Here is a 24,636-nt window from a genome sequence, read left to right on the forward strand (position 1 = left end):
AATAAATATGATTATTTTTATTATTATTATAATATTTGCGGATATTATAATTAAATAAATTTTATAATTTAAATTTTACTACGATTTTATTGATTAATTATTAATTTATGAAATAATAGTAATAATTATTTTTTATTATTATATCATTTATATTATAATTATATTTTAATTATTTAATAAATTATTAATTATTATAATGATAATAACGATTATATGTAAATATTATAATAATACAGTTATAATTACGATAAATTTAATTATAGTTATTTATTATATTGAAACTAAATATAATTTATAATTTTAAATTATTTTTATAATATTATATTTAATAATAATAATAATACTAATAATAATATATTGTATTAAATATGTAAGAATCCTAAAATTGGAAAAGAAAATCCTTAAGAAAAATTAGGATTTTGAATCCTGGAAAGTTGTAATAACTTTTCTTGTTCTAGGATTCTGATTACTTTTCCAGTCTAATTAAAAATTGAAACAAACACAGGTTAAAAATATAAGGAATCAGATTACTTTATCAGATAGAATCCTGACAACCAAATATGGCCTTAAGGCCTTAACTTTGCGAGTATCTCACGAAACGAATAGAAACAACTAAGTAACATTCGAGTTTCGAATGTATGAAAAGCAGAACGTTAAGTCATTGAGTTGATTATAATATACTGATGATATGATCAAATTTACAAGTAGAACACATAATTTCCTCATGAAAAATAGGATCATTACGTCACCCATATGTAATTACTTATTTTACTTATTGTACGAAGAATTTAAAATTTTCATGACCAAACAATGGTTTCTTGTTTATGTAGTGTGTGGCATATAGAAGAGGTTTTTCTTTTTTTTCTTCTCTATACAATAATTTCAAACAGGGGGAGAAAATCTATAGTTTTTTTCAATAGCTCGAATTCCTTGGTCTGATCATCAAGCACCAAATACAGAACAACATAGTCCCAGCCATCAGAATTACAATTGTTGTGGCGGTACGTAGCTGGCTCAACGAAAATTCAATCGGTGTTATACACATTCACTAATCTTTGACAAGCCAGCGACAACCGTGAGTCTTGTAACCACCAAACGCAGAGTCGATGCTGCTTTCGTTGCCACTCTCTGCGCTGGTGTACCCGGATTTGTTTCGGTTCTTCTTCTTCTTCTTCTTCTTCCTTGAGCTACTACTGCTGTCACTGAAGCTCCCATTTAGGAGGGGATCGTCGATTCCACGGATCACTGGCTGTGCCAATGAGGAAATGCAGTTGTCGTCCTTGGTTGTCCTTTCCCTCTTTATGTTCTCGGAGATCATATGCCACTTTTGGTTGATTTTTAGTGATTCCTTTCTCTACTGGCTCTACTGCTTGAGTGACTGTGAACTTCACATTATTCACAATCTGCAGAGCAAACGGGAAGCCTATTTTAATACATCCAGCAGGCGAAATTAACGACACCTTATCAAGCCCTATCATTGACACAGAACTTGGGAGGAAGCATAGGTTTGTGAGTATACTATACTCCAACAATCCAACTATATATACACATTTAGGAATAATTTCGATATTGGGCAGGAGATGTGTATTAAATAAAGAGGGAAGAACTTACGTATTCACCACCACCGAGAAAGACATCCTTAACGCTCTCTTTGATGGTCATGCCACTCCTGGCTTCATAGTCGGGTTGAGGAAGGCGCAGCTTTGTGGGACGTTGGCTATCCCTAACCTCATCAGGGTCCAGCTGACAATCCACGGATGCATAATCTCCTAGGACTGCAACACTTCCAGAAAAGATTTCTCCCATTAACTCATAAGGCTTTGCCGGGAAAACATAAAGGTGAACCGCAGAAGCAAGACCCATCTGTCCTGGATGAATATGCAAACATTTATAACACAATATATTATCTGCACAGACCACATCAAACTAGAATACAATAAGAAATTGACTATTGAGCAGATTGTGTATCTATCAAAATCTAGATATCTGTAATAAGCAATGGAAGCCCCGACAAGATTCTTTTTTGCTGTCAAAACAAATAAGTCAGCTTAAAACAATTACCTCTATGCAGATGATGAAGTCCTGAACACTTGATTTAAATTGCAATGACTCAACTATCGGACTTTTAAATAAGCCAACAGTGTAGAATAGAGCAATTGCCACACCTTGCCACCAAGTTAAGAACACAATTGACTTGAATGTCAAAAACTTGTACAGAGGTTTAATGTGTGCCAATATAATTTTTGTGATGGCATAAAAATGAACCAAGCAATACAAAGCCCAAGATTGACTGAAATTTAAAACCACGGCCATATAAGGGTACCTATAAAACAACGAAGTGTTAAGAGTACTTAGGCTTCTCATACATCCATTTAAGCCACTCAAATAGTAGTAAAAGTCTCACTTTGAAATAAATCCAACAGAAAAAAACTTCAAAATGAATCGATATTAAACAGAAGTAGCATATTGTGTAATGTGTATGCAGATTATGAATGATATAAATTTTCATTAAACAGGACACAAAGGAGTACAAATTCATTAAAACAAGTTGAATCACCCCACTAGCTTGTAAGTATAATTTCACTTCAAAGAGTGGTTCACCAAAAGGTAGCATAAGTTTTTCGCTCTAGTGACTAGCATATCCCAAGAAAAACATGATTGCCTATTATTGCTATGTTCCATTTATTTCAGCTTCCACCTTCCCGTTTGAAATCCCTCCTTCGTGTCCTAAAGAGTTACAGCTAATCTAAAACAAGTTCCAAGATAGCTACTAAAAATATTCAAAGGATATAACGCACCCACAGTTCCATTTGAAGTCGCCTTCACAATACACATCAAAAGCTTCGAGAATTACTGCTGAAATGGCGGTAAATGCTTTTATTATCATCTGCCATAGAAGTATACCAAACTTGGTCAGGCATAGCGAGATTAAAGCGTACAAATAGTTGGTGACAGAACATACTAAAGAATTTCACACGAGGATGGAACTTACATACTGAACAATTCCAATCCTCATAACCTGATAAACCCATTGATCAAGTTTCCAAGGCTTCAAGATATAATTCATTGGAAAAGGATGCTTTATGATTCCCCTTTCATGACCATGATCATCTAGTAGGGGTGCTTTCATACCTGCTCGTCCTTCCCTTATCATAAACTCAATTGCTCCCTCCTCTCCGCCTAATCCACCATGTGAAAATAGGTTGAATTTGTTCTGACAAACTAGTTAGTTAGTCTAGTTTAGGGAAAAAAACTGATGGCCAGGGGTGACGTCAACTACCACAATCTTATAAAAGTTCTTCAGAAGCCTTTATTGATCTACTAACTTATGTGAGAAAAAGGATAAAATGTGCAATAACAAACTCTAACTAAAGAACTTCGATATTAAAAGGGTAAGCTTTATGATATACCTAAACAAGCGATTAGATACCTCCAAAAGCAATACATGGCAAAGGACTCATAGCAATCACGTGCAATCCCAACATCAAAACTAATTGCTGGGTGTACCATCGAGACAAACTGCAAACAGAGGACCATGCTTGAGAAGAAGTAAAATGAGGATTTTTTGACTAAACATTTCATAGGCAACGTTCATCATCACAAAACCTTAGTAGTAAAGAATGAAGCCAAGCAGATTTCTAATGTGATGTCAGTCAGGAAGATGTACTACTTTATATAGAAGTATTCAATAAAATTAATTGATATCATCAGTCATTAATCTGTCTACATGACTGTATGAGAAGTGATCCCATGAGAAATGTTGTCTTAAGGAAAGCAAATTAACAGAATTAGCATCATTCACACACAAAAAAAAGTACGGAACAAAAAAATCTAAGAACATAAATAAGAAGAATCAATGTGGGAAGTAGTTGAGAGAGCATAAGTGAAAAAAGAACCCAGATAAAACCTTCAAGAGTTGAATATTAGTACTAAGCATTACAAGACAACCAATATGGAGATCTACTTAATATTTGAATTATATGCTAAAAAACACGCTCTCATCTGGCCATTAAATCCCACAGCTTTTAAGTTTACATATGCACTTTAAGAAGTTTACAGAGTAACTTGAGAGCTGAAAACAATAAAAGACCTATGCTCCCATATCAGTTCCACTACAGAGATGTGATAGTAAATGGTCAATGATACCATAAAATTATAGGACACTCTACAAGCTTCCCAAACACCAAAAACTTGATAAAAAGGTGCTACATACACACACATTTTGAGTCAATAGTGAATAAATTCCCAATGCTACTATTGGCATATATACCGATACACTGTAGCTTGTTGCAACATAGTGTTTCGACATGAGAATCATCTACTAATCTCAGGTGATTCACCAGTCACCACACAGTAATTATAATATGGATAGAAACTTCTCAGACTCAAACGTTTAAAATTTTCACCAATGTGATCAATGAATTAAGAAATAACTCTGCTGCACCATCTCATCTTTCACCATATAAGTTCTCTTCGCTCGTCGTTTCAACTAAAAACAAACTCAATTAAACATAAACATATTCCAACACACTAAATTTCCACTCCTGTAACACAACCACCAACCAAAATCAACAAAACAACTCACGATCATTCTCCTCAATCAGCTCAACCAAACAGAAAAAGAATAAAAAAACACCAAAAGGCTTACTGATTCAACAGCATAGCATGGCACCATTAGTATCACTCCAAGTAAAAACTTTTGCTCTTGCAATCATCAAATCGCCAACAAAATTAACAACTGAAAGATAGGAAAAACTCTTAATCGTATGAAATGGACCTCCGGATTCTTGTAGGCGGAAAGATGCTCGAACATGAGGTAGATGGAGAGGGTGAGAGTGACGACGACAAATGTTCCGGCAATCAAAACTGCCCATATAGGCGTCGAATATTCGGCGGTGAGCCAAATTAGGAGATGATAATAACCTGAATTGACGGTTCTCAGCAGCATCAATTCGAACTCAGCTGACTCCGATTGGAAATTTGGTTGATTTCGATGGGTGGAATTCGAAGCTCATGTAGATTCGGTTTCGTGTTCGTATCGCGGTAAGACTGCGATGATTTGATTAGTGAGGGAGCCAATACAGCGACATCATTATGAACATTGGAATTGGTACAATTTTTTGGTGAGTGCTTGCCTCATTGTCAGCAAATTGCATAAACCAAATAAGTTGAGTTTCCACGTAAAGAGATTGGTACTAGGAAAAATATAATTTGTTTTCTAGAAAACCAAAGAATCAAAATAAAATAAAAATATTTATATTTGTACTATATTAAAATAGAGACACTTCCTGTATTTGTTAGTGTGAGTCATATCCATTCATCTGATTTGAGGACATGGTCACGACTCACGAAGATAGCAAGAATGGACAAACAGTTGTGGTGTCGTTCAAAAATCTGAAATCACATATAATGAAAATATTTTCATTTATTTATAAATTGGTTCATAATTGGATATTGGGAAAGTAGTTTACATCTCAAAATTCCTAATTTCACAATATTGTCAGGCCCTCTGAAATTTAGCCTCTACGGCCCACCCAATTGTGATTAGGGTTTCTCTATAAAAGCATAGTCATCTCTCTTCTCTTCCTCACCCAGATCTCAATTTCAGAAATCCTCGTGTATCATTTTCCTTCGTTCATCATTATTTGCTCAATTTCGAAAAAATCTTTGCATTTTTCGCATGTAGCAACCCGGGCTCCTCTGAATTTCTCTAATGAAGAAACAAGTCCCAAAGCTCGTGCCAGAACGATGCTGTTTAGTGTTGCAGATAAGCCGCTGTACCTTCTTCACGGCTTATTTGTGTCAAAACAACGGCGACATTCTCACTATTTCATTTATTTTTTCAAATCCGATTGCCTCACCACACCTTTAGCTTGTTTTCTGATTTTGATTGAAAAATAGAGCTAGTCATAGGGGCAAAGATTCGGCGGCTTTCACGTGGGGGTTTACGCTATCCATTGTTGTACCTCTAAAAATGTCCGCTAAATTTCAAAATCAAATCCAAATTTCAACCTTTTTTTTAAATAATTAGGGTTTTGGCTATGATTAAACAATTATCCGCGCTTCCGAGGTTTCCAATCGATGAAGTAGATTGATAATAATGGTTGAATTTCTTAATATGAGCCAATATTTCTCAATTTAACTTTTCTACTGTTTGATTTATGGTTGTGATGATGAATCATCAGCTTAACGCCAGTTCTGCTTCAGAAAATTCATGATCGATAGAGCTGTATAATTATCTGAACCTCACACTTTTACCAATTTATTTGTCATTGATCATAATTCTATCTATTTTCATAATTCTTTAGGTTTTTTAATCAATGATGAAACTTCCATTTTTGAGGTGTAGTGATATTGAGACCCTGTAAAGGGAGAACCCCTTGATATTGCTACATCTTGCCATGAAAATATGGAAATATCTGAGAATTTTCTAATATTCTTTTTAGATTAAAATCATTGCCTGTGATGGTTGTTGGATAGTATATGAGGTGTAGTGAAGCCGGGTCCTGCTTATGTAGGGGAACCTCTCGGTGGATCTACCTTGCTATTGATTATAATTAACATGCTGAGGCTATTAATTTTTTGTAAAAGTTGAATCTTTTTTGAATTTTTGAGTTGTTTTGATAATGAGTTTTTAGTGTTTTACACTTATACTATACCCTTTGCCATGTTTTTGTAACCTTATTGGCTGAGGGTCTGGAAAACTCATACATCACATGTGTTGTTTATCAGCTTCTCTCTCGATTTTTCTACGAGACTGGAGTTAAATCTCAGCGCAACAATCTTTGAGTAATTCCTCTATTTTTCAATGTTAATTCCACTAAGGAAATCACAGCTTTACCTGAATTGTTATAGCTCTACCTGTTTTGTATAGTATTGGGGTTTTTCTTTTGTTACAGGCTTGTGGGTATCTACTTATTCAAGTGCGGTTCGTTGATTCCACTATCTTGAAGTTGTTCGAATTGTTGTAGATGGAATGAAGTCATATTCATGTTGTATTTTTCCATTTTATGTAATTTAAAATGTTACCTTATTGAAAGATTGGTAATGAGAATCATCGAGCTGTTTATTACCCCTACTCTCTTTTTATTCTTGACGTTGCACCTATATGTTTTCCTATTTATTTTGGTGCAATTTGTTCAGTGAGGGTTCACTCGTAGACATATATGTTGGTTAATTCAATTGATTTTCTTGAGAGTCACAGCCCAATTTATACATGCTAACTTCCTGTTAATATGAGCCAGTTCTATTTAATAAAACTCAAGTTCACCATATGTATTGCTTGTAGTACTACGCCGTAATGTGTTTATTTTTTCACTAGCAACATTTCTTCTTTCAAGGTAGGGGGCAATAAAGTGGTGGAAAGTTAATAGTATAAAATATTGGTATGTATAAAAAATTTGGTATAAACTAAATTTGAATTAAATAAAACTATTTACTGTCGTCGGCTTCCGGGCCAACACCGTTAGTTACTCGACCTCAATTCATTTTTTGACTGCATCTATATATTTTGATGGATTGGCATTTGTACATTAGAACTCCAATTTTACAGTTTTATGTATATTTTATGCTCTAAAGTCTTGAATAATACCACTATAACAATTTCGAAAAACAAGGGTTGAGAATTGATTCATTTGAATGATTTCGTGTAATTAAAATACATTTGAATAAATTTACTAAAAGGTTTGATTTTCGTATAAACTTTCAACTAGAATTGTTGTTTACGAAGGACATATTTTTCCTAATTTTTTTAAAAAAGTAGTAAGTAGTATATGCTTTCATTCAAATATAACAACATTGTAATCTCAATACTCAAATGATAGAAAAGCCGTCATTAATACAAACATGACGTGCACAGATGAAGCCACATACAAGAACATGCACCACTCTAGTCAATATAAAAGGCACAGGTATGCTTTACTCCTTATTCTCTATTTACCATAACAATGCAAAAAACACAATCCAACCAAAACTCAACACTCTTCATTCATCATCATCATCTTCTTCTTCCTCTTCACAATAACTAAGAGCTTGACACACACCATCATCACTAGCAAAATATGACTTCCTCCCAACCAGCTCCGCAACCTTCTTCGCAGGCCCCGAGCCACGTGGGCTCTCGTTGCAACGGGCAATCCTAAGCCTCGGAAGCAAGCAAGGCGCTACCACAGCACACTCTGGCTCTGGTGACTTCTCTCCCTCCACACTGCTGCTGTGAACTACAATCTCACTCGGAATCTCCCACCTCTTCTTCACCCGCCCCTCGCCCTCATTAGCCCTCATCTTCCCAATGGATAAAGACCGTTTCTTCTCAACCCTTTTCCCTGCATCACCATCATTCTCCGGCAGAGATCTCTTCCTCACCGCTGAAGCCTGATTATACCTACTCGCCACCACCCTCCCCGGCCTGACCGCCTTCTTGTTTGGGGCGGATTTCTCGCCATCTCTAAACAGCTTCTTGGGCTGAACCGAGCTCAAAACAGCATCTTCTTTCTTGACAGTCTTTCTTGATCCAATGGTGGTCACAGCTTGCCTTGATTTTGCAGCAACTCTCCTCGATTTCGGGCTCAAACTGCAGCTCTTCACCTTCTCCTCATCAATCCCCTGCAACTTCAACATGCAAGATTGCCTCCTACTCTGCAGAGGGGTGTTGTTGATCATCATCTGCCTCGACTTCGCCGCCCCGAAAATCTCCGAAGGCCCCAAACTCATCCCTCTACGCCCTGCGGAGAGGATTTCTGCTGGACCTAAACTAATCCCTCGTCTGTTAGGCTTTGTTCTTGCGTTTAAATTCGAAATCTCATCATTCTTGACACTCGGTTTATGCTCCATGAACTTTGCCGCGATGACTCGCCCTTTCTTCTCCACAGCACTGACACTCGCCTTCTCCACCTTCAAAACCTCCAATCTTGAATTCAATCGCGCGATTTGTGTTTCGATTTCTTCAATCTCCTCGTCGATCTTGAAGACTCGATTTTTCTCGAAACCTCTAACTTTCGATTTTTGAACCGATTCGACAGCGTTGAGCTGCTTAAACGGCGTCGTTGTGGGAAAAGGGGAAGCAGAGGGAATTTGATTATGATTCTCCGAAGTGAAACCCTGATTTTCTTTACCTGAAACAGAATCGAAAGACGATTTAGGATTTCCGAAAATCGATTCCAGAGAGCCCCAAGACTGCTTGCTCGCTGCCAAATCTTCGGAAATCTCACAGTTGTCGAAGGTGGCGTTGTTCCATATCTGCACATCTTCGGAAGAATCCATGGCGTCTGGGAGCTGCGCCACGCTCATTTTGCTTTCTTTCTCAAATAGGCTTCTAATTGATCAGAGATGAAATTGGGATGAGAATCTTGATTTTTTGGGGGGGTTTTATCTCTTGAGATGAATCGATGATTAGAAATTGGGGGAAAATTTTGTTATGTTTATTGTGGGATTTTCGACCGTTGGGGTTTGAAATAAACGTTATTGATTAGTCCGCTCCATCGTGGCCGTGGGATGGTAAACGGCTACATCAGACGCTCCGATTTGATTAAAGGTTAATTTTGGGTTCAAATTTTATTCAGATTTATTAGGTGTTGATATTTTTGCCAAGTTTAAATGTCCAAACTACAAATTATTTGTAAGAGTTGGTCAAGGATTTTATTGAATTTCTCTATTTCTCCATGAGCATGCACGTACCAGTAGTCCAGTACATAAGACATTAAGAATTCTTAAATCTTAAATCATTTAACCTATTCACATTTATTATTATTTTTATATTTTATCTAAGTATTAGAATTAAGATTTATGGATAAAATAAAAATTAATAATTTAAATAAAGATACATAATTATAAAACAAAATGAAAACAATACATAAACCTATTTAAATAGTAACCTGTACAATTTAGGTCTCTGATTTTACTATACTAATTGCTAGTGCGTTGGCATATGGCATAATGATATTGAAGGGATTTTTGCATTATTCTTGGACATTTTCGAATTGCAGAAAACCTATTTATCAATAAATTAGACACGTCATTTTTGTATATCTATATACAAACAATAAAAGCTTCTTTTACGTGCAAAACCAATACTATCTCATATCTAAGTCACAAACAATGTTACAGTGAGAAAACTATTTATTAAATTCTCCCTCGTTGCAATGAAAAATTCACTGGTATATAATGTAAAAGGATATGAATGTAATCAAATGCAAATTCTAAATATTATATAAATTCTAAATTATGATATAAAATAATAGTAATAAAAAAATTAACACAATGTCAACGGTTGACACCTATTGACACTGTGTTGATATTGTGTTGACATCAAAATCTTGAAATTTTACACTACGTTGACATTATGTTGCCGTTATGTTGACACTGTATTACAAAGTTAATTTGAAATTTGTACAATATATGAATTTGCATATCACTACCCATAATCCATAAAATATATACTCCATACTTTTATCATTACATGACTTTGAGTACGAGTCATTATTACATTTAGTTTTAATTTATTTTAACTGGATTAATACAGTATATTACTGTACTTAATACTCTCTACAATATACTCCCTCCGTTCTATAGTAATGGAGACATTTCTTTTCGGCACGAAGATTAAGAAAAAGTGTGTTAAGTGAGTTAAAAAAAGGGAAAATAAAGTAAAAAATGAAAAAGGCAGAGAGATGAAGAGAGAAAGAAGTAAGAGACAGTAAAATAGGTGTGGAAAAATGTGTTGACTTTTACTAAAAGGAAAAATGACTCTATTACTATGGAACGTACAAAAATGACAAAATGACTCTATTACTATGGAACGGAGGGAATACAGTATTACGTATTACTTTAAAAATAGAAGAATAAATACTAATATATTCCCCAAGGCTTAAATTATAATCACAAAAAATGAGAAATCGAACTCTTACCTCCAATGTGCAAAGTTGTAATTTTAGACTCACTTCCCTTTGGCCCATTTTCCTCTCAGTCTCCACTCCTTTGTAGATTTTTCTTTCTCCAACTCGTCTTCTCTCGGTAAAAAATAATTAAAAAACGCTATAATTAATTTGGGCCGACATTATCGGCCCAACTTTCGCTGTAGTGGCGACTATGTCTGTCGTGCTCATGAGAGTAACATGACTTTAGATTGCTCTATCTCATTTACAGTGTAATAAACCAACGAGTAAAGGCCAAAACTGGTCCGAATATATAACCATTTTACGATTTTGGTCCTAAACTTTATCTTTTAGATTTTTTGGTTCTGTACATTTTAAATCGGATCACAATTGGTCATCCCTTTACAATTCCGTTAATTTTATACTCCCTCCGTCCCCGATTAAGAGTCACACTTTGACCGGGCACGAGTTTTAAGAAATGTAAAGAAAAGTTGGTTGAAAAAGTTAGTGGAATTTGAGACCTATTTTTTTATATTGGTTTTATAATAAAATGTGAGTGAATTGAGTTAGTGGAATGTGTGACCTACTTACTATTTATGGTAAAAATGAAGTGTAAATCTTAATTGGGGACGGACCAAAATGGAAAAATGTGACTCTTAATCGGGACGGAGGGAGTAACAGTCACTGGTTTAACCCAATTTTGACCATAGAATGAATTGTCTTCTCCCTCTACCCTCTCCCTCCCGCGACGTTTAACCCTCCATCTCCCTCCCCCTCACTTCAATCGCCGGCGATAAAGCAGTGACGGACCTGAACTTCGTCTTTCACGAGATCCTCATCGGTAGTGACTGAAATCAACGAATCCAAATCCTAGCTAGGCAGCTGGTATTTCAGCGAGAACAATTGGTTGTTGAGGAGGGTTTTGGAGATGCGGTGGCGGAGGCCTGAGAGGGTGGTGTGGAGATCGAGTACGATGATTCGAGTGTCTCCGCCGATGTAGCAGAGTGATTTGTCGTGGGGGCGGGGGACTATGTGGCCGCCGTAGCTGCACATGAGGCGGAGCTTCTGCGGCGGCGGTGGCAGCGCCGGCGCCGGCGCCTCGGTGTCTCAGGAGTCGGTGTGGCGGGAGCGGGGAGAGGAGTCGACGGAATCGGAGCTAGACTGCATCATGTAATTCCCCATTTGATTTTGCACCGCCGACCGCAGATCCTCCTATGACGCCCTTTTCCGCCCCGCGCTCCCCTCTCCGTCGCGCGATTCCTGCTTATTGAGATAGTTCGCCGCATTCTCCGACGAAGACAATCCGCCTCCGTGGAAGAAAATCCTCCTCTGCGAAGAATCCCCAAAATTCTTCCCAAAATAGGCGCCGTTGCTCAAGCTCAAATGCGACAGCGCCGAGAACGTCGAGCCGGAGCTTCTCACCGATATATTCAGCGAGTTGAAATTCGCCGGAATTGTTCCGGTGCCGGTGGCGGCGATCACCGACCGCTCCGCCTGCTGCAGCAGCCACTCAATCGTCTCGCCGTCCGTTTGTGACCTAATTAATGATATACTCCCTCCGTCCCATTAAATATGCAACATTTGCTTTTCGGCACATGATTTTAGGTAATGTTGTTTTGTGAGTAAAGTAAGAGAGAAGAAAAAGTAGAAAGAGTATTGTTTCCATTTTTAGAAACGTTTCATTTTTAATGGGACAAACTAAAAAGGAAAATGTTTCATTTCTAATGGGACAGAGGAGTACTATTGTTGTAGAATAATAAATAGAATAATAATTAATGATATAATTAATGACTTAAAAATCATAACTAAGAGCTTTAATTAGTCAAAATTTGGTTAAACCCGTTGAGTGTTATAAAATTAACGGAATTGTAAACGAATGACCAATTATGATTCGATTTGAAATGTACAAAACTAAAAATTCCAAAAGATAAAATTTAGGACCAAAATCATAAAATGATCATACATTAGGGGACCAATTTTGGGCTTTACTCTAAACCAATTAACGACTTACAAATGTAATAGACAAACCGAACTAGCCATAAGCTTTTATGCGAACTTTTAAACGCAATACTCCATTTTATTTAAACAAATAGATGGTCTAAAAGAATGATAGACGTGTGAGACATTCATTGGCTGGCATATAAAATTGGGAAAAAAACTGAACGGATAATCTCTTTTATCCACTCCTCTCACATATATTAGCTTCTATTCTTCTTTTCTGAAATTCGATTCAATCGCAAAACATTTGATTTCGATTCTCCAATGGCGGCGGTTACTACAATTTCCTTCACTGCCGCAGTTCAATCTCCGGATCTGAACTCCTCAGCTCGGAGTTATTCGAATTTTGATGCTTTCAAACTCCGTAGCGCGGTGACGTATGACGCGTGCAGTGTTCGCGCTTCGAGCTCCTCTCGCATGGTCGTTCATTGCATGTGCACTTCAGTAGGCGAGTTTTCTACTCTCTCTCCTCTTCTGAATCGGTTTTATTTTTGCTGAAGAACACGTTTCGATTTTGGTAGTGTGGTTCGTTTGGGATTTAAGAGTTTGGAGGATTTGATTAGTTGTTTTAGTGGTGTGGATTGGATGCATTCTGATGGAAATGGCTGGATGATGTATTTCTAAGATGTAATGGAATTTGAATGGAACGTATTGTTGGAATGATTTAGTTAGAATGTGAATTTTTTTTAATGTTAGCTCAATTTAGCAGACTTCTTTTATGTTGAAAAGTTCAATCCAAGGTCCATTCTGTGAAAGTTTTATAAAATCGTGCTAAGAATATGAGTAATTATGATGTTAGGATGTGGTTGAAATTGAATGGAACTTATTATTATAGTGATGTGATCTAATTAGAATGTAATGTTAGCTAGGGCTAGCTGGCTTTTGATTAAGTTGTTTCTCCTAAAAACCCCATTTTTAAGGTATATATTTGTGCAAATTTTATGACATTGTGCTAAAACATACGAATGATACTATGCTGAACAATTGTTTCCTTAGGAGAACTTATGAATCTATTATATTTGTATTGAATCTAGTAATATTCTCTTTTTGTTAGACTGGATTCTCAAGTTATTTTTTGGGTTTGAATGCCTCCAGATGTGCCTACTGTTTCTCAGACAAAATTGAATTTCTTGAAGGCGTATAAGAGGCCAATTCCAAGTATATACAACACTGTGTTGCAAGAGCTTATTGTGCAGCAGCATCTCACGAAATACAAGAAGTCATTCCGGTATGATCCCGTGTTTGCTCTGGGTTTTGTTACCGTGTACGATCGACTAATGGAGGGTTACCCGAGTGATGAGGACCGGCAAGCCATTTTCGAGGCTTATATCAGGGCTTTAAATGACGATCCTGCTCAATTTAGGTACATCTAACATTTTTCTATATTTGTCTTACTCCATTTTATTTTTGATGATACTAGGTTTGCTATCACTGAATAATACTCCCCATAGTATCTGAAGGTATTTGAATTTATTCATAAACTTGTTTCCTTCTTGATTATTATTTGTACCTTGTATGTTTATAGAAAAGAAGTGCTTTGCTCTGAATTATATTGCATTTGGTGGCCAACCTCTTTCTGACAGCAGTGGCAACTGAAAATGCTCGGAGCTTTTCACGAAGTGTCAATATTAACACTTTTATGTTGCAGGGCTGATGCACAGAAAGTAGAAGAATGGGCCAAAACTCAATCACCCAGTTCTTTAGTAGAATTTGCATCAAGAGATGGAGAAATTGAAGGGATTTTAAAGGACATTGCAGAAAGAGCGGGAACCAAGGGGAGTTTCAGTTACAGTCGTTTCTTTGCAGTTGGCCTTTTCCGTCTGCTTGAGTTATCAAATTCCACAGAACCAAACATTTTGGATAAGGTAAAAAATCCTATCTCCATCCATCCAAATGTTAATAGTGAAGTAGAGTTTTTCAACTCTGGAATGCTGAGTGCTCAATTGTTAATTGGGTTCAGGTTTTTAAATATATGAGTTTTCATATGCACCAAATAGGTTAATCAAATAACTACTTTTCCAATGAATCATCATTTTTTAGAAGGTGGTCTGATGAGGGCACACATCGCAGTTTCTGACTCTAGGCCACAGTCTGCATTGTTTTGGAATTGAATGTCTATCGTGTAGTATACAGTTTTATGAAAATTGTGGAAAAAATGAGTCTCTCGTTTGCTTCTCACCTGATCTTTAGTATCTGATAGACATTTCATGTTTGTTTCTCCCTGATGGCTTGACAGCTTTGTGCTGCACTGAATGTCAGCAAGAGAAGTGTTGATCGCGACCTAGATGTCTACCGTAATCTGCTTTCTAAGCTGGTTCAAGCGAAAGAATTGTTAAAGGAATATACAGAAAGGTAATGATGTTAAGTATTGCTCCAAGAAGTTCTGATACTCTCTGAACCTCCTACTGATCTTTCTTTCCATTCATCAATTTCAGAGAGAAAAAGAAAACAGAAGAAAGGGCTGCTGCGTCCCAGAAAGCAAATGAGGCCGTCACTAAATAATCGACATAATCCAAGTACATACCACATATCAGAGTCCATTATTATGAGAGACGGCACAATTCCTCAACGTTCACGCAGTTGTTGAAGAAAAAGAAAAAGAAAAAAAAAAGACCACAGTAAGTGGCAGCTGCTACTAATCCCAAAAATTGAGGGGCAGCTTGATGTTTAAGTTAGATATGTAATTCTATGATACACTTCATATCAATACAGGCATTTTGTATACTGAGGCATCATGAACATCCAATTTGATGGTTATATATATTCTGATTTTCTACATTGTGTAAAGTTGTGTTGTCTCTCTTTGAGTATTTCAGGCAGTAACTGTGACAGTTGTAGGAGGTTGAGTTCAGGTATGATGTTCGAAGAAAACGATGCACTAAAGAGTTAACTGACATGAGATATGTCAACATCATCTGGAATTTTGAAGGTGTCTGCAGCCCCAAATTTCCTCAGCTCGTCTCCATTGGCCTCCTCTTCCTTATCGCTGTCCTTGTCATCGTCATGTCCCATCGGAGACGAAGGGAGGGATGAAGGATCAAGAATACTTTTGGATTTACATTCATTTGTGGCAAGCATCTTGACATGGCCAAGATGAGAGATCTCCACTACGACTATGTCGTCTTCGTCAACAGGAAGAGGTTGTCTCCATGGCTCCCCATCAATCCTCATGTAAGTATCTTCAGCTTCTCCTCTTTGGAACTCGAATCTTATACGGTTTGTCTGCAGCAGATAACAAGAATTAGGCTAGTGAATTTAACTTTCATCAATCCTTCTAGGTGTCGTTGCATAGGGCACGTTTAGTTATAGTTTGAAGACTACTGCACAGGAAAGAAAAGGAAAAGATAAGTAACCTGTGCAAGGCGTGTCCCGTGTCCGTTCGGGGCGAGTAAAACTAGCCCATGCCAAGCATCTTTGAACCCTACTATCTCGAGTAACCCGTCGTCCACATAAGGCGAAGTGAACTCCCTCTGTCCATTAGTTTGAGGATGATAAAACTAGTCGTTTTCAAGTAAACAAACAAGGAAAAAATTGAAGGACTATGCTCACATCACGTCGCCTTCTTGGGTTAGGAATCCCCCATGGGTTTAGTCCTCCAGAGAAGCTTGGTAGATTAAGGCACACGATAGAACGGATGCTGCAGAGCAAGCAGTTGGCGTCTCAATGCAAAAACAACAACATGCAAGAACGGGAGAGTTCGATCATTACCTTGTAGGGATCGGGAGGTCTATCCACTCGCCGTGCTTTCTCATGATCTTAGCTCTGCAGATCTGACCAATATTCCTGCGCGAGAGGTGCCTGGGTTAGCAAACCGTGACACAGTACGAGCTCCCAATTAGGATGGAGTGAAACATGAGATGAAATGAACCTCGAGGATGGGTGAATTAGAGGAGCACAAAACCACCCTTGCGTGCACCCGAGCTTTGCATATGTGCTCTAAGATGCAAGAAAGAAAGCAACCCCTCTTATTTGTGTTGGACAAAAAAACAAAGTTTATTCCGAAAAATGGAATCACCACTATTACCTGATTAACCAGCTGGTTCTTGAACTTGTCTGGGTTGAGTTTGCGCTCCGAGTGAAACGCATAAGAGACTTGCGCATCCATTCCTACAGAGACAGATGAAATGGAGTGAGACTATGTATTAATATTATGGAAGCAAACTGAAACAAATGAGAGCACTAACCCATGCTGAAATAGTTCCAAAACCCTCCTTGGAATGAGTCGCCGCCTTCCTGAAACAAATACTATGATGAGGTGCTGCTGCAGTTTATGACGAGTTTTCTGATGAACGAAGAGGCTTACTAGATTGAGGTCGTCTGTTGGGAGCACGCGCTGGATTGCGTGCAAGGAGTGGGGCAGCTCAAGAGGTGCGATGGGCTCGCATTCGTGCTCTTGTTTTGTCTTCATCCGCAGCATTATGTGCCAACTGGAGAACAGACCTTCTGAATTTTCAAGAATTTCGTGAGATGTTAAAACCGAGTTTGAATTCATACTCACCTGTCCATCGCCATCTCTCTTGCTTTCCCCACTTGATCCAAGTATGCGAGTACTGAATCACGGTCTGTTTCGGGATTCCTCTTTCCCTGAAAAATGGAATTCTAAGCTTCAAAGAAAATAAACGAATACATATATGCAAATGCTTGTCAAGGGCAGACGTACCAAAAAAAAAAAGAAAATCTCGGTAGGGGTGTGCTTTCTAAATATTTGAGTTCTAGAAATAAATTTTCGTGACATATAGGAAAAATAACCAGTGTATTCTCACCCATCCGAAAGCGAAGGGAAGATTGTTTCCGGTTCCAAGAGGTACAGTGGCGATGGGAGGTGGCTGAGACAGTTTTAGATCGGAAACCACCCCGAAAAGCCAGGCGGCTGTGCCATCTCCTCCGGCAACCTGCGAATCATCAACAATGAGATGTTTCACTACATAAGCCCAGCTTCATCAAATTTTACAACTAGAAATGGTAAGGGGAAAAACCATATTTTTTACAAAGCTTATTACTTACAATTATCCTCAACTTCTTCTCAAGTTTAGGAGCAAATTGATCACCATTTTCCTTGAGCCTCTCGAGATTATGGAAAATCCTATGCAGCACTTTATCAGGAGCTTCTTCTCCCAATTCAAAAACCTAAAAAAGCTGGCATTATGAGACCATGTAACGAACCAAATATATGGACCTTCTAATCTAATATTCACAACATCAATGCAAAATTGCATGGATCAAAATATTAATGTACATAATCATTTAGGAAATGTAATGTTTTTCTGAAGGATGATAGTTTCACCTGGTTTTTATTGAGTAGGGAGCGATATGTGAGGAGAAGTTGAGCACCTAATTGACCACCACTTTTGGAGTTGATGAATACTAACACGGGGCTTTCAGGCACGTCGGGCAAGCGCTCTGCCCTCCCCTCAGGAACAAGGATGTAGGTAGGGATGTAAAATTTTGCGATAAAGTTCTCAAATTCGTCCGGTAATGCCAATCCTACCTCCATCTGCAATCAAAGTTTATATACTCTTTTATTCATTTCACCAAGAATTTGTAGTTCGTCTCGAAACGATTTATATGAAAAGATAAAAGCATAAGAATTAATGTCACGCATGGTTTAATTCCCTTCAAATTTTGCTCTATGATCCAAGATCATGTGTTTAAATCAAGAAAATATCTGATGATAGAGTTATTTAGATCACATGCTAACCATAACTAATCATAAAAGATATAACAACAATTCATAAACAGATCCATGATGAAATATTCTTATATATACAGAAAAAAATCATTTTCTCTAAAAAAACAAAACAACAATTCAAAAATAGGAATCTCACTGGAAATTTTGCTGAGGACTATATCGAATCTGTTTAAAACTAACAAGCATGAAAGAGACGTGCTCGACATCAAATCAAGAAAGTTTGCAAATTAATGATTGTTCGATTTGTCGTAGGTTGTTTGTGCAATGAAGATTGAGTTATATTCGTAGGAATTATAGTTACCATGATTGTAAATTAAGGAAAATGCCTAAAATTGGAGTGGTAGTTATTTCAGTTAACTGTTTTGTTTTCAATGTCTTAGAGCCGATGTGTAGGTAAGGGTGAATAAAAAAAAAAAAAATTATGGGTGACAGCGTGAATACTTTTATTAAGTAAAGACCAAAATTGGTACTGAACATATGATCATTTTACCTTTTTGGTTATAAATTTTATCTTTTGGATTTTTTGGTCCTGTATATATGGAAATTTGATCATTTTGGTCCTCCTGTCAATAGTTCCGTTAAAAACTAACAGTCAACGAGTTTAATCCCGATTTTGACCAAATTAAACTCTTAATTCTGATTTTTAAGTCACTAACTAATCTTCTAATTATTTTAACAAATATCCATTTAAAATTAAAATTAAATAAATAATATAAAAAATTAAAATGAAATACAACCCGTCGATTTCTCTCTCAATCACTACAATTCTTTCAACACCAACACTAAAACGTCTCTCTCTCTCTCAACGATTCACTCACTTCGACCCCTTTATGATTTAAAAAAAATAAACCCCTCTACTGCATTAAAAAGGAATTCAACCCCTTTAGGATTTAAACTCCGGTCTATATTAATATTTGTCACATATCGGCAATAGCGTTATGCGGTGGTGGTTTTTGGCGATGGTCAAGTTTTAACCATATAACTTGATTTTTATCCTTTTTTTAATTCGATAAGAGTCCAGCAATATCATTTCTCAGATATGGTTGCACGACCCTAAGAAGTTTCCTATGAATTCTTCCACTAATAATGATTAAATTAAAATGGGGTTAGGTGGATTATGAAGTCACTGCAATTGATTAAGTAATAAAGCACCATACCAAATCCACTAGCAAGATTCCGCCAACAGCTGTGGATGCGACAGGTCGATGCATAAATTTCATATTCATATAAGTGATACTAGTAGTAGTTTTTTAAGTGCATCCCATGTTATATCAATTATCAAGTAGCCAAATTAAAATAGAATTTATACCTTGAGAACTTCAAAGATACGTATACATAGTAGTAAATCATAATTTAATATTCGCCAACCCACTCACTTTCTAATATTACTACTTTCTTAATCGAATATTGCCAAATTAATATCGCAAATTTCAACTTAACTAAACGAAATCGAATTATATATAACCCCCTCAACTCCCACTGCCATCCCACCACCACCATGTCCACCGTGCTGGAGCGCTGCACCATCCAGCCGCCGCCGCACACACCGGAGCTAACCCTCCCCCTCCTCCACTTCGACATCACCTGGCTCTACTTCCACCCCGTCCACCGCCTCCTCTTCTTCAACCACCCTTGCTCCAAATCCCATTTCCTCCAATCCATTCTCCCCCAAATCAAACACTCCCTATCCCAAACCCTATTCCACTTCCCCCCTCTCACCGGCAAAATCACCCTCCCCCTCACCTCCGACTCCGATCCCCCCTTCGCCCGCTTCTCTCCCGGCGACTCCGTCTCCCTCACCGTCGCCGAATCCGACCTCGACTTCTCCCACCTCACCGCCAACCACCCCCGCAACGCCGACGACTTCCACGCCTGCGTCCCCCACCTCCCGCCGCCGCTGCAATCCTCCGACGACGTCGTTTTCTCCGTTCTAGCTCTCCAAATCACACTTTTTCCCGATCAAGGCATTTGCCTAGGCTTCACCAACCACCACGCCATCGGCGACGCCAGCTCCGTCGTCCAATTCATCAAAGCATGGGCCGCCGCCACCAAAAACTCCGCCCAAATCGAGAATACCTCGCTGCTGCCGTCCTTCGATAGATCCGCCGTGGCCGATCCCGCCGGCCTCGATTCACACTACTGGAATTTGATGAAAAAATCACGCGCAGTCGAGTCGCCGCCGGTCACGTTCCCTCTAAATAAACACCGGGCAACCTTTACCCTCACCGCCGACGACATCCGCCGCCTGAAAATCCACGTGCAAGGCCGTCGGCCGGAGATCCGGCCGACGACGTTCGTCGCCGCCTGCGCCTTCGTGTGGAGCTGCCTGGCGGCAGCGGAGGCGGCGCCGCCGCCGGCCGACGAGGCGGAGTATTTCTGCTTCGCGGCGGACTGCCGGGGGAGGCTGCGGGCGGCGCTGCCGGCGGGGTACTTCGGGAACTGCCTGGCGTTCGTGAAGGCGGAGGCGGGGAGCGGGGAGCTGAGGGGGGAGGGAGGGGTGGCGGCGGCGGCGGAGAGCATCGCCGGAGCGATAGAGAGGAGGGTGTACAACGAGAAGGGGATTCTGGAGGGGGCGGAGGAGTGGCCGAGGGAGTTCGGGGAATTGATCGGGAAGAGGCTGTTCGGGGTGGCGGGGTCGCCCAAGTTCGATCTGTATGAAGTGGACTACGGGTGGGGGCGGCCGAACAAGTTCGAGTCGCCGTCGATCGACAGCGACACGTCGATGTCGCTTTGTAAGTCGAGGGATTTTCAAGGAGGATTGGAGATTGGATTGTCCAGACCTCGCCAATTCTTGGATGCATTTGCCGCCGTTTTTCAGCAATCACTCAACAATTTATAGGATTTTTTTCAATTTTCGATCAATGTCATTTCTTTCTCGTTGCATGTGATTTTATCATTTTAGTATGTGGACATCGATTTGCTTAGTTTCTTAATATTTTTTTTTTTCTCTTTTTTTCCTCTCTTTTTCATTATTTAAAACTTCAATCATTTTTGTATCATTAAGAATTGAGTTACACTTTATATATCACTAATAATAATAATACTATTGTTGAAAGGTATAATTATACCCCCTCCGTCCATAAAAAGAGTCCCATTGTGGACGGTATGGATTTTAACAGAGGGAGTATAATATAATCAGAGTAGTGATTAATTACTAACTTTCTTAAGTTGTTTATTCTGTTAACTCATCTACATGGTGTATTAAAAATGCCAACACATTATTCTATTGACATTTTAATATAATGTGTTGATATTATATGTTGACATTTTAATAACATCGTGTTGATATTTTTAATACACTGCATCGATGAGTTAACAGACTTAGCAACTTAAAAAGTTAGCAATATAACACACCTCACCTTTTATTATGATATAAGTGCATAAATATGTATTCAATGGAGTACTTTTTAATCACTCTACGATTAATAATCATACTCTCTCTGTCCCACAATATTAATCATATTTGGTGTGGGAACATATTCACTTTTTTATGAGATTTATTTTTTTATATTGATTTTATAATATAATAATATGATTGAATTGAGTTAGTGGAATATGAGACCTAATTACCATTTATGATAAAAAAATGAAATATGATTTTTACGTGGGATGAGCGGAAGTGACAAGTCACAATATTAAGTAAAAGAGTAGTACTAAGAGCATCCACTATAGGGGCGGCGCGCCGGCCGCCCCCATTGCGGCTTAGCCGCGGCGGTCTATAGGGGAGGGGGCGTCCGCCCCGCGGGCGAACGAATTTTCGGGGGCGGACGGCAATTCGCCGCGTTTGCGGCGAGGACGGGGCGATGGAGAGAGAAGCGCGGCGGCCGCCGCGCCTATCTATTGTGCGGCGACGCCGGCGCGGCGGTCGCCGGTTTTAATAAATTTTTTTTTTTTCGAATTTATAAAGGTTTTTTTATAAATATTCCTCCCATTTTCATCTTCTCTCCACACACATCTTCACTTTCTATCCAAATTTTCTATCTCTAAAAACATTTCGATTATGGATGATTTGTGGAATCAAGCATGGGATTCTTTAATTCAAGAGGTGCAGAGGGAGGCCAACGAGGAGGCGGCGGCGGCGGCGGCGATCCCTCATGAGATTCGTCATCGTCGGACAATCCCACGGGACCATGTCGGAGCGGCTGAGCGGCTTATGGCCGACTACTTTAGCGCTGACCCTCGTTACCCGGCTGAGATTTTTCGTCGGCGTTTCAGAATGTCGCGACCGCTCTTTACCCATATAGCGACGACATTGACGGATCGGTTCGAGTGCTTCACTCTCCGGAGTGATTGCACTGGCCGAATCGGGCTGTCTACTTTGCATAAATGCACCTCTGCAATTAGGCAGCTTGCCTATGCCGGACCGGCTGATATGTTCGACGAATACCTACAGATGGGTGAGACGACTAGTCTAACTGTGCTCCGGCAGTTTTGTAAGGGCATTCGGGAAGTCTTTGGTCCGGAGTTCCTATGAAAGCCAACCCCTGATGAGTGCCAGAGACTGCTAGATATGCACGGTGCGGTGCACAATTTCCCAGGCATGATGGGCAACATTGATTGCATGCATTGGGAGTGGAAAAACTGCCGGTGGCGTGGAAAGGCCAGTTCACTACCGGTTTCAAGCAGAAACATACGTCGATGATCCTCGAAGCCGTTGCTGACTACCGTTTGCGGATCTGGCATGCGTATTTCGGTGTTGCAGGTTCGAACAACGACATCAACGTTCTGCAGTCGTCGCCTATCTTCAATGATGAGTGCCGGGGAGAGGGTCCAGAGATCAGTTTTGTAGCAAATGGCACGCAGTATCGCAGGGGATACTATTTGGCAAATGGAATATACCCTCGTTGGCCCGTATTCGTCAAGACACTTCGCCAACCGCTAGAGCGAAGAGACAATATTTTGCGCGAAAACAAGAGGCCGCTAGGAAAGATGTTGAGCGAGCTTTTGGTGTGCTCCAAGCGCGATGGGCCATTCTACGCTGCCCGGCACGAGTGTGGCACTGATAAGGCTAATTTCATGCATTGGTTATATAGTGAAAAGCATCACATTTCTGCTGGGTCTAACATGTTTGATTAAGCCAGGTGTGTGATAAAGCGCTAGATCCAGGAGATACTGGAGGAAACAGTCTAGCGAGGAACAGAGCAGAAATTGATCAAAACTGAAGGAAAAGAAGGCTAGAGGAAGGGAGTTAATAGCTGAGGGCAACAAGGTCTATCTATACCTCGCTGGGCCCCACCTCAACGCCTATAAATGGAGGAGTATGCAGCACGAAAAAAAGGACGTTTTTTTTGTTTTTTGCTCACTCTTAGCACTCACACACACACTTGGAAATGGGAATTCGGGGTAGTTAAGGGGGTCGTTTTTGAGTTCAGTAGTTCCGACGTAACACCGTCCGCGTGAGGGCGAAGATACAATCATTTTAATTTCAGTTTGTTGTTTCTTGTTTCGAACTTCACTTTCGGGAGTCGAATCTGCTGTTGATGTTGCTTAATTTCCTATGCATTTCTGTTGGTTTCATTTCCTCTGTTTTGGAGTTGATTTATGTTGAGCTATTTTCTCTGTCGACATAGTGTTTGATCTGGGAGTTTGATGGTTGATCTGTATTTGTTGTTGTTGATCTGTGGAGAATCCAAATCTGTTGTTATGGAGCTGTTTTTGGTTGGAGTTTTGTGTCGGATGCTTGGATCCGGAGTGGATTTAGCATCCGAGTTTTGGATCTGAGCAGGGGAGATAGATTTGTGCATGAATTTCAAGGGTTATGCTCTGTTTCTGTTAGGCTTCGTCTAGTGGCGTAGATTTTTCTGTTATCTTTTCGTATGTCACCTGCATGTTTTGAATCTGATTGTTTGTTTCCGAATCGCGTCAAATTAAATTTACCGAGTGTTCTTGCGAGTCCATCGGAGAAGATGAAGTCATTTTTCAGTTGATGCTTTAGTTAGTTATTCTGCAGCTTTTCTTTTCGTCCGTATTTACTTTTTCAGCTTTGGGTCCCACTTGCATTTTAAATTCCCTGGTCTAGGTAAATTAGTTACGAGTCTTTAGATCTAGTGATTGTCTAGTCGTAGTTTTCATGCAATA

At 39.0% G+C, this 24,636-nt stretch overlaps 5 protein-coding genes, 4 non-coding genes and 1 pseudogene across 9 annotated transcripts; 7 read left to right on the forward strand and 3 right to left on the reverse strand.

Moving 5' to 3' along the window:
- Window positions 1-745: 745 nt before the first annotated feature.
- LOC125192607 lies at window positions 746-5,172 on the reverse strand (annotated as a pseudogene).
- A 504-nt stretch (window positions 5,173-5,676) lies between these two features.
- LOC125197674 lies at window positions 5,677-5,822 on the forward strand. The gene has a single exon (XR_007172206.1). It is a non-coding gene; the product is annotated as a small nucleolar RNA snoR134 (small nucleolar RNA).
- A 214-nt stretch (window positions 5,823-6,036) lies between these two features.
- Window positions 6,037-6,126, forward strand: LOC125197664. Its single transcript, XR_007172196.1, has one exon. It is a non-coding gene; the product is annotated as a small nucleolar RNA U36a (small nucleolar RNA).
- Window positions 6,127-6,159: 33 nt separating this feature from the next.
- On the forward strand, window positions 6,160-6,250 carry LOC125197604. The gene has a single exon (XR_007172140.1). It is a non-coding gene; the product is annotated as a small nucleolar RNA Z223 (small nucleolar RNA).
- A 425-nt stretch (window positions 6,251-6,675) lies between these two features.
- LOC125197648 lies at window positions 6,676-6,784 on the forward strand. Its single transcript, XR_007172181.1, has one exon. It is a non-coding gene; the product is annotated as a small nucleolar RNA snoR97 (small nucleolar RNA).
- A 1,199-nt stretch (window positions 6,785-7,983) lies between these two features.
- LOC125195250 lies at window positions 7,984-9,288 on the reverse strand. Its single transcript, XM_048093427.1, has one exon. It carries the CDS (start codon window positions 9,286-9,288, stop codon window positions 7,984-7,986), a length of 1,305 nt encoding a protein of 434 aa, XP_047949384.1.
- A 3,787-nt stretch (window positions 9,289-13,075) lies between these two features.
- On the forward strand, window positions 13,076-15,645 carry LOC125196795 (protein THYLAKOID FORMATION1, chloroplastic-like). The gene is made up of 5 exons (XM_048095421.1): window positions 13,076-13,317; window positions 13,965-14,232; window positions 14,518-14,734; window positions 15,106-15,221; window positions 15,305-15,645. Exons 1-5 carry the CDS (start codon window positions 13,134-13,136, stop codon window positions 15,369-15,371), a joined length of 852 nt encoding a protein of 283 aa, XP_047951378.1. The 5' UTR covers window positions 13,076-13,133; the 3' UTR covers window positions 15,372-15,645.
- Window positions 15,646-15,649: 4 nt separating this feature from the next.
- LOC125196794 (diacylglycerol kinase 5-like) lies at window positions 15,650-18,769 on the reverse strand. Its single transcript, XM_048095420.1, has 13 exons — window positions 18,695-18,769; window positions 18,154-18,363; window positions 17,874-17,996; window positions 17,633-17,761; window positions 17,368-17,453; window positions 17,173-17,296; window positions 17,054-17,102; window positions 16,894-16,976; window positions 16,738-16,805; window positions 16,578-16,652; window positions 16,419-16,506; window positions 16,223-16,339; window positions 15,650-16,091 (listed from the first exon to the last, which is right to left on the reverse strand). Exons 2-13 carry the CDS (start codon window positions 18,361-18,363, stop codon window positions 15,756-15,758), a joined length of 1,488 nt encoding a protein of 495 aa, XP_047951377.1. The 5' UTR covers window positions 18,695-18,769; the 3' UTR covers window positions 15,650-15,755.
- Window positions 18,770-19,979: 1,210 nt separating this feature from the next.
- Window positions 19,980-21,491, forward strand: LOC125192652 (malonyl-coenzyme:anthocyanin 5-O-glucoside-6'''-O-malonyltransferase-like). Its single transcript, XM_048090274.1, has one exon. It carries the CDS (start codon window positions 20,057-20,059, stop codon window positions 21,395-21,397), a length of 1,341 nt encoding a protein of 446 aa, XP_047946231.1. The 5' UTR covers window positions 19,980-20,056; the 3' UTR covers window positions 21,398-21,491.
- Window positions 21,492-22,558: 1,067 nt separating this feature from the next.
- Window positions 22,559-23,634, forward strand: LOC125195251. The gene is made up of 2 exons (XM_048093428.1): window positions 22,559-22,955; window positions 23,261-23,634. The coding sequence occupies exons 1-2, from the start codon at window positions 22,559-22,561 to the stop codon at window positions 23,632-23,634; spliced, it is 771 nt and encodes a 256-aa protein (XP_047949385.1).
- Window positions 23,635-24,636: the final 1,002 nt, after the last annotated feature.

This window comes from Salvia hispanica, chromosome 6, assembly GCF_023119035.1.
Source record: "Salvia hispanica cultivar TCC Black 2014 chromosome 6, UniMelb_Shisp_WGS_1.0, whole genome shotgun sequence".
In the NCBI taxonomy this organism is placed as follows: domain Eukaryota; kingdom Viridiplantae; phylum Streptophyta; class Magnoliopsida; order Lamiales; family Lamiaceae; genus Salvia; species Salvia hispanica.

What these genes read in the sequence shown, in the direction of transcription:
- LOC125196794 (XM_048095420.1), bottom strand. Translation starts at nt 18,363, where the DNA reads ATGGAGGTAGGATTGGCATTACCGGACGAATTTGAGAACTTTATCGCA. An exon ending in AGAGAGATGGCGATGGACAG is followed by an intron (nt 17,297 to 17,367) that starts GTGAGTATGAAT and finishes TCTGTTCTCCAG; the next exon opens with TTGGCACATAATGCTGCGGA. An exon ending in CTAATTCACCCATCCTCGAG is followed by an intron (nt 16,653 to 16,737) that starts GTTCATTTCATC and finishes CCTCTCGCGCAG; the next exon opens with GAATATTGGTCAGATCTGCA.
- LOC125195250 (XM_048093427.1), bottom strand. Translation starts at nt 9,288, where the DNA reads ATGAGCGTGGCGCAGCTCCCAGACGCCATGGATTCTTCCGAAGATGTG.
- LOC125196795 (XM_048095421.1), top strand. Translation starts at nt 13,134, where the DNA reads ATGGCGGCGGTTACTACAATTTCCTTCACTGCCGCAGTTCAATCTCCG. An exon ending in TTGCATGTGCACTTCAGTAG is followed by an intron (nt 13,318 to 13,964) that starts GCGAGTTTTCTA and finishes GAATGCCTCCAG; the next exon opens with ATGTGCCTACTGTTTCTCAG. An exon ending in GACGATCCTGCTCAATTTAG is followed by an intron (nt 14,233 to 14,517) that starts GTACATCTAACA and finishes TTTATGTTGCAG; the next exon opens with GGCTGATGCACAGAAAGTAG.
- LOC125195251 (XM_048093428.1), top strand. Translation starts at nt 22,559, where the DNA reads ATGGATGATTTGTGGAATCAAGCATGGGATTCTTTAATTCAAGAGGTG. An exon ending in CGACGAATACCTACAGATGG is followed by an intron (nt 22,956 to 23,260) that starts GTGAGACGACTA and finishes TCGGTGTTGCAG; the next exon opens with GTTCGAACAACGACATCAAC.
- LOC125192652 (XM_048090274.1), top strand. Translation starts at nt 20,057, where the DNA reads ATGTCCACCGTGCTGGAGCGCTGCACCATCCAGCCGCCGCCGCACACA.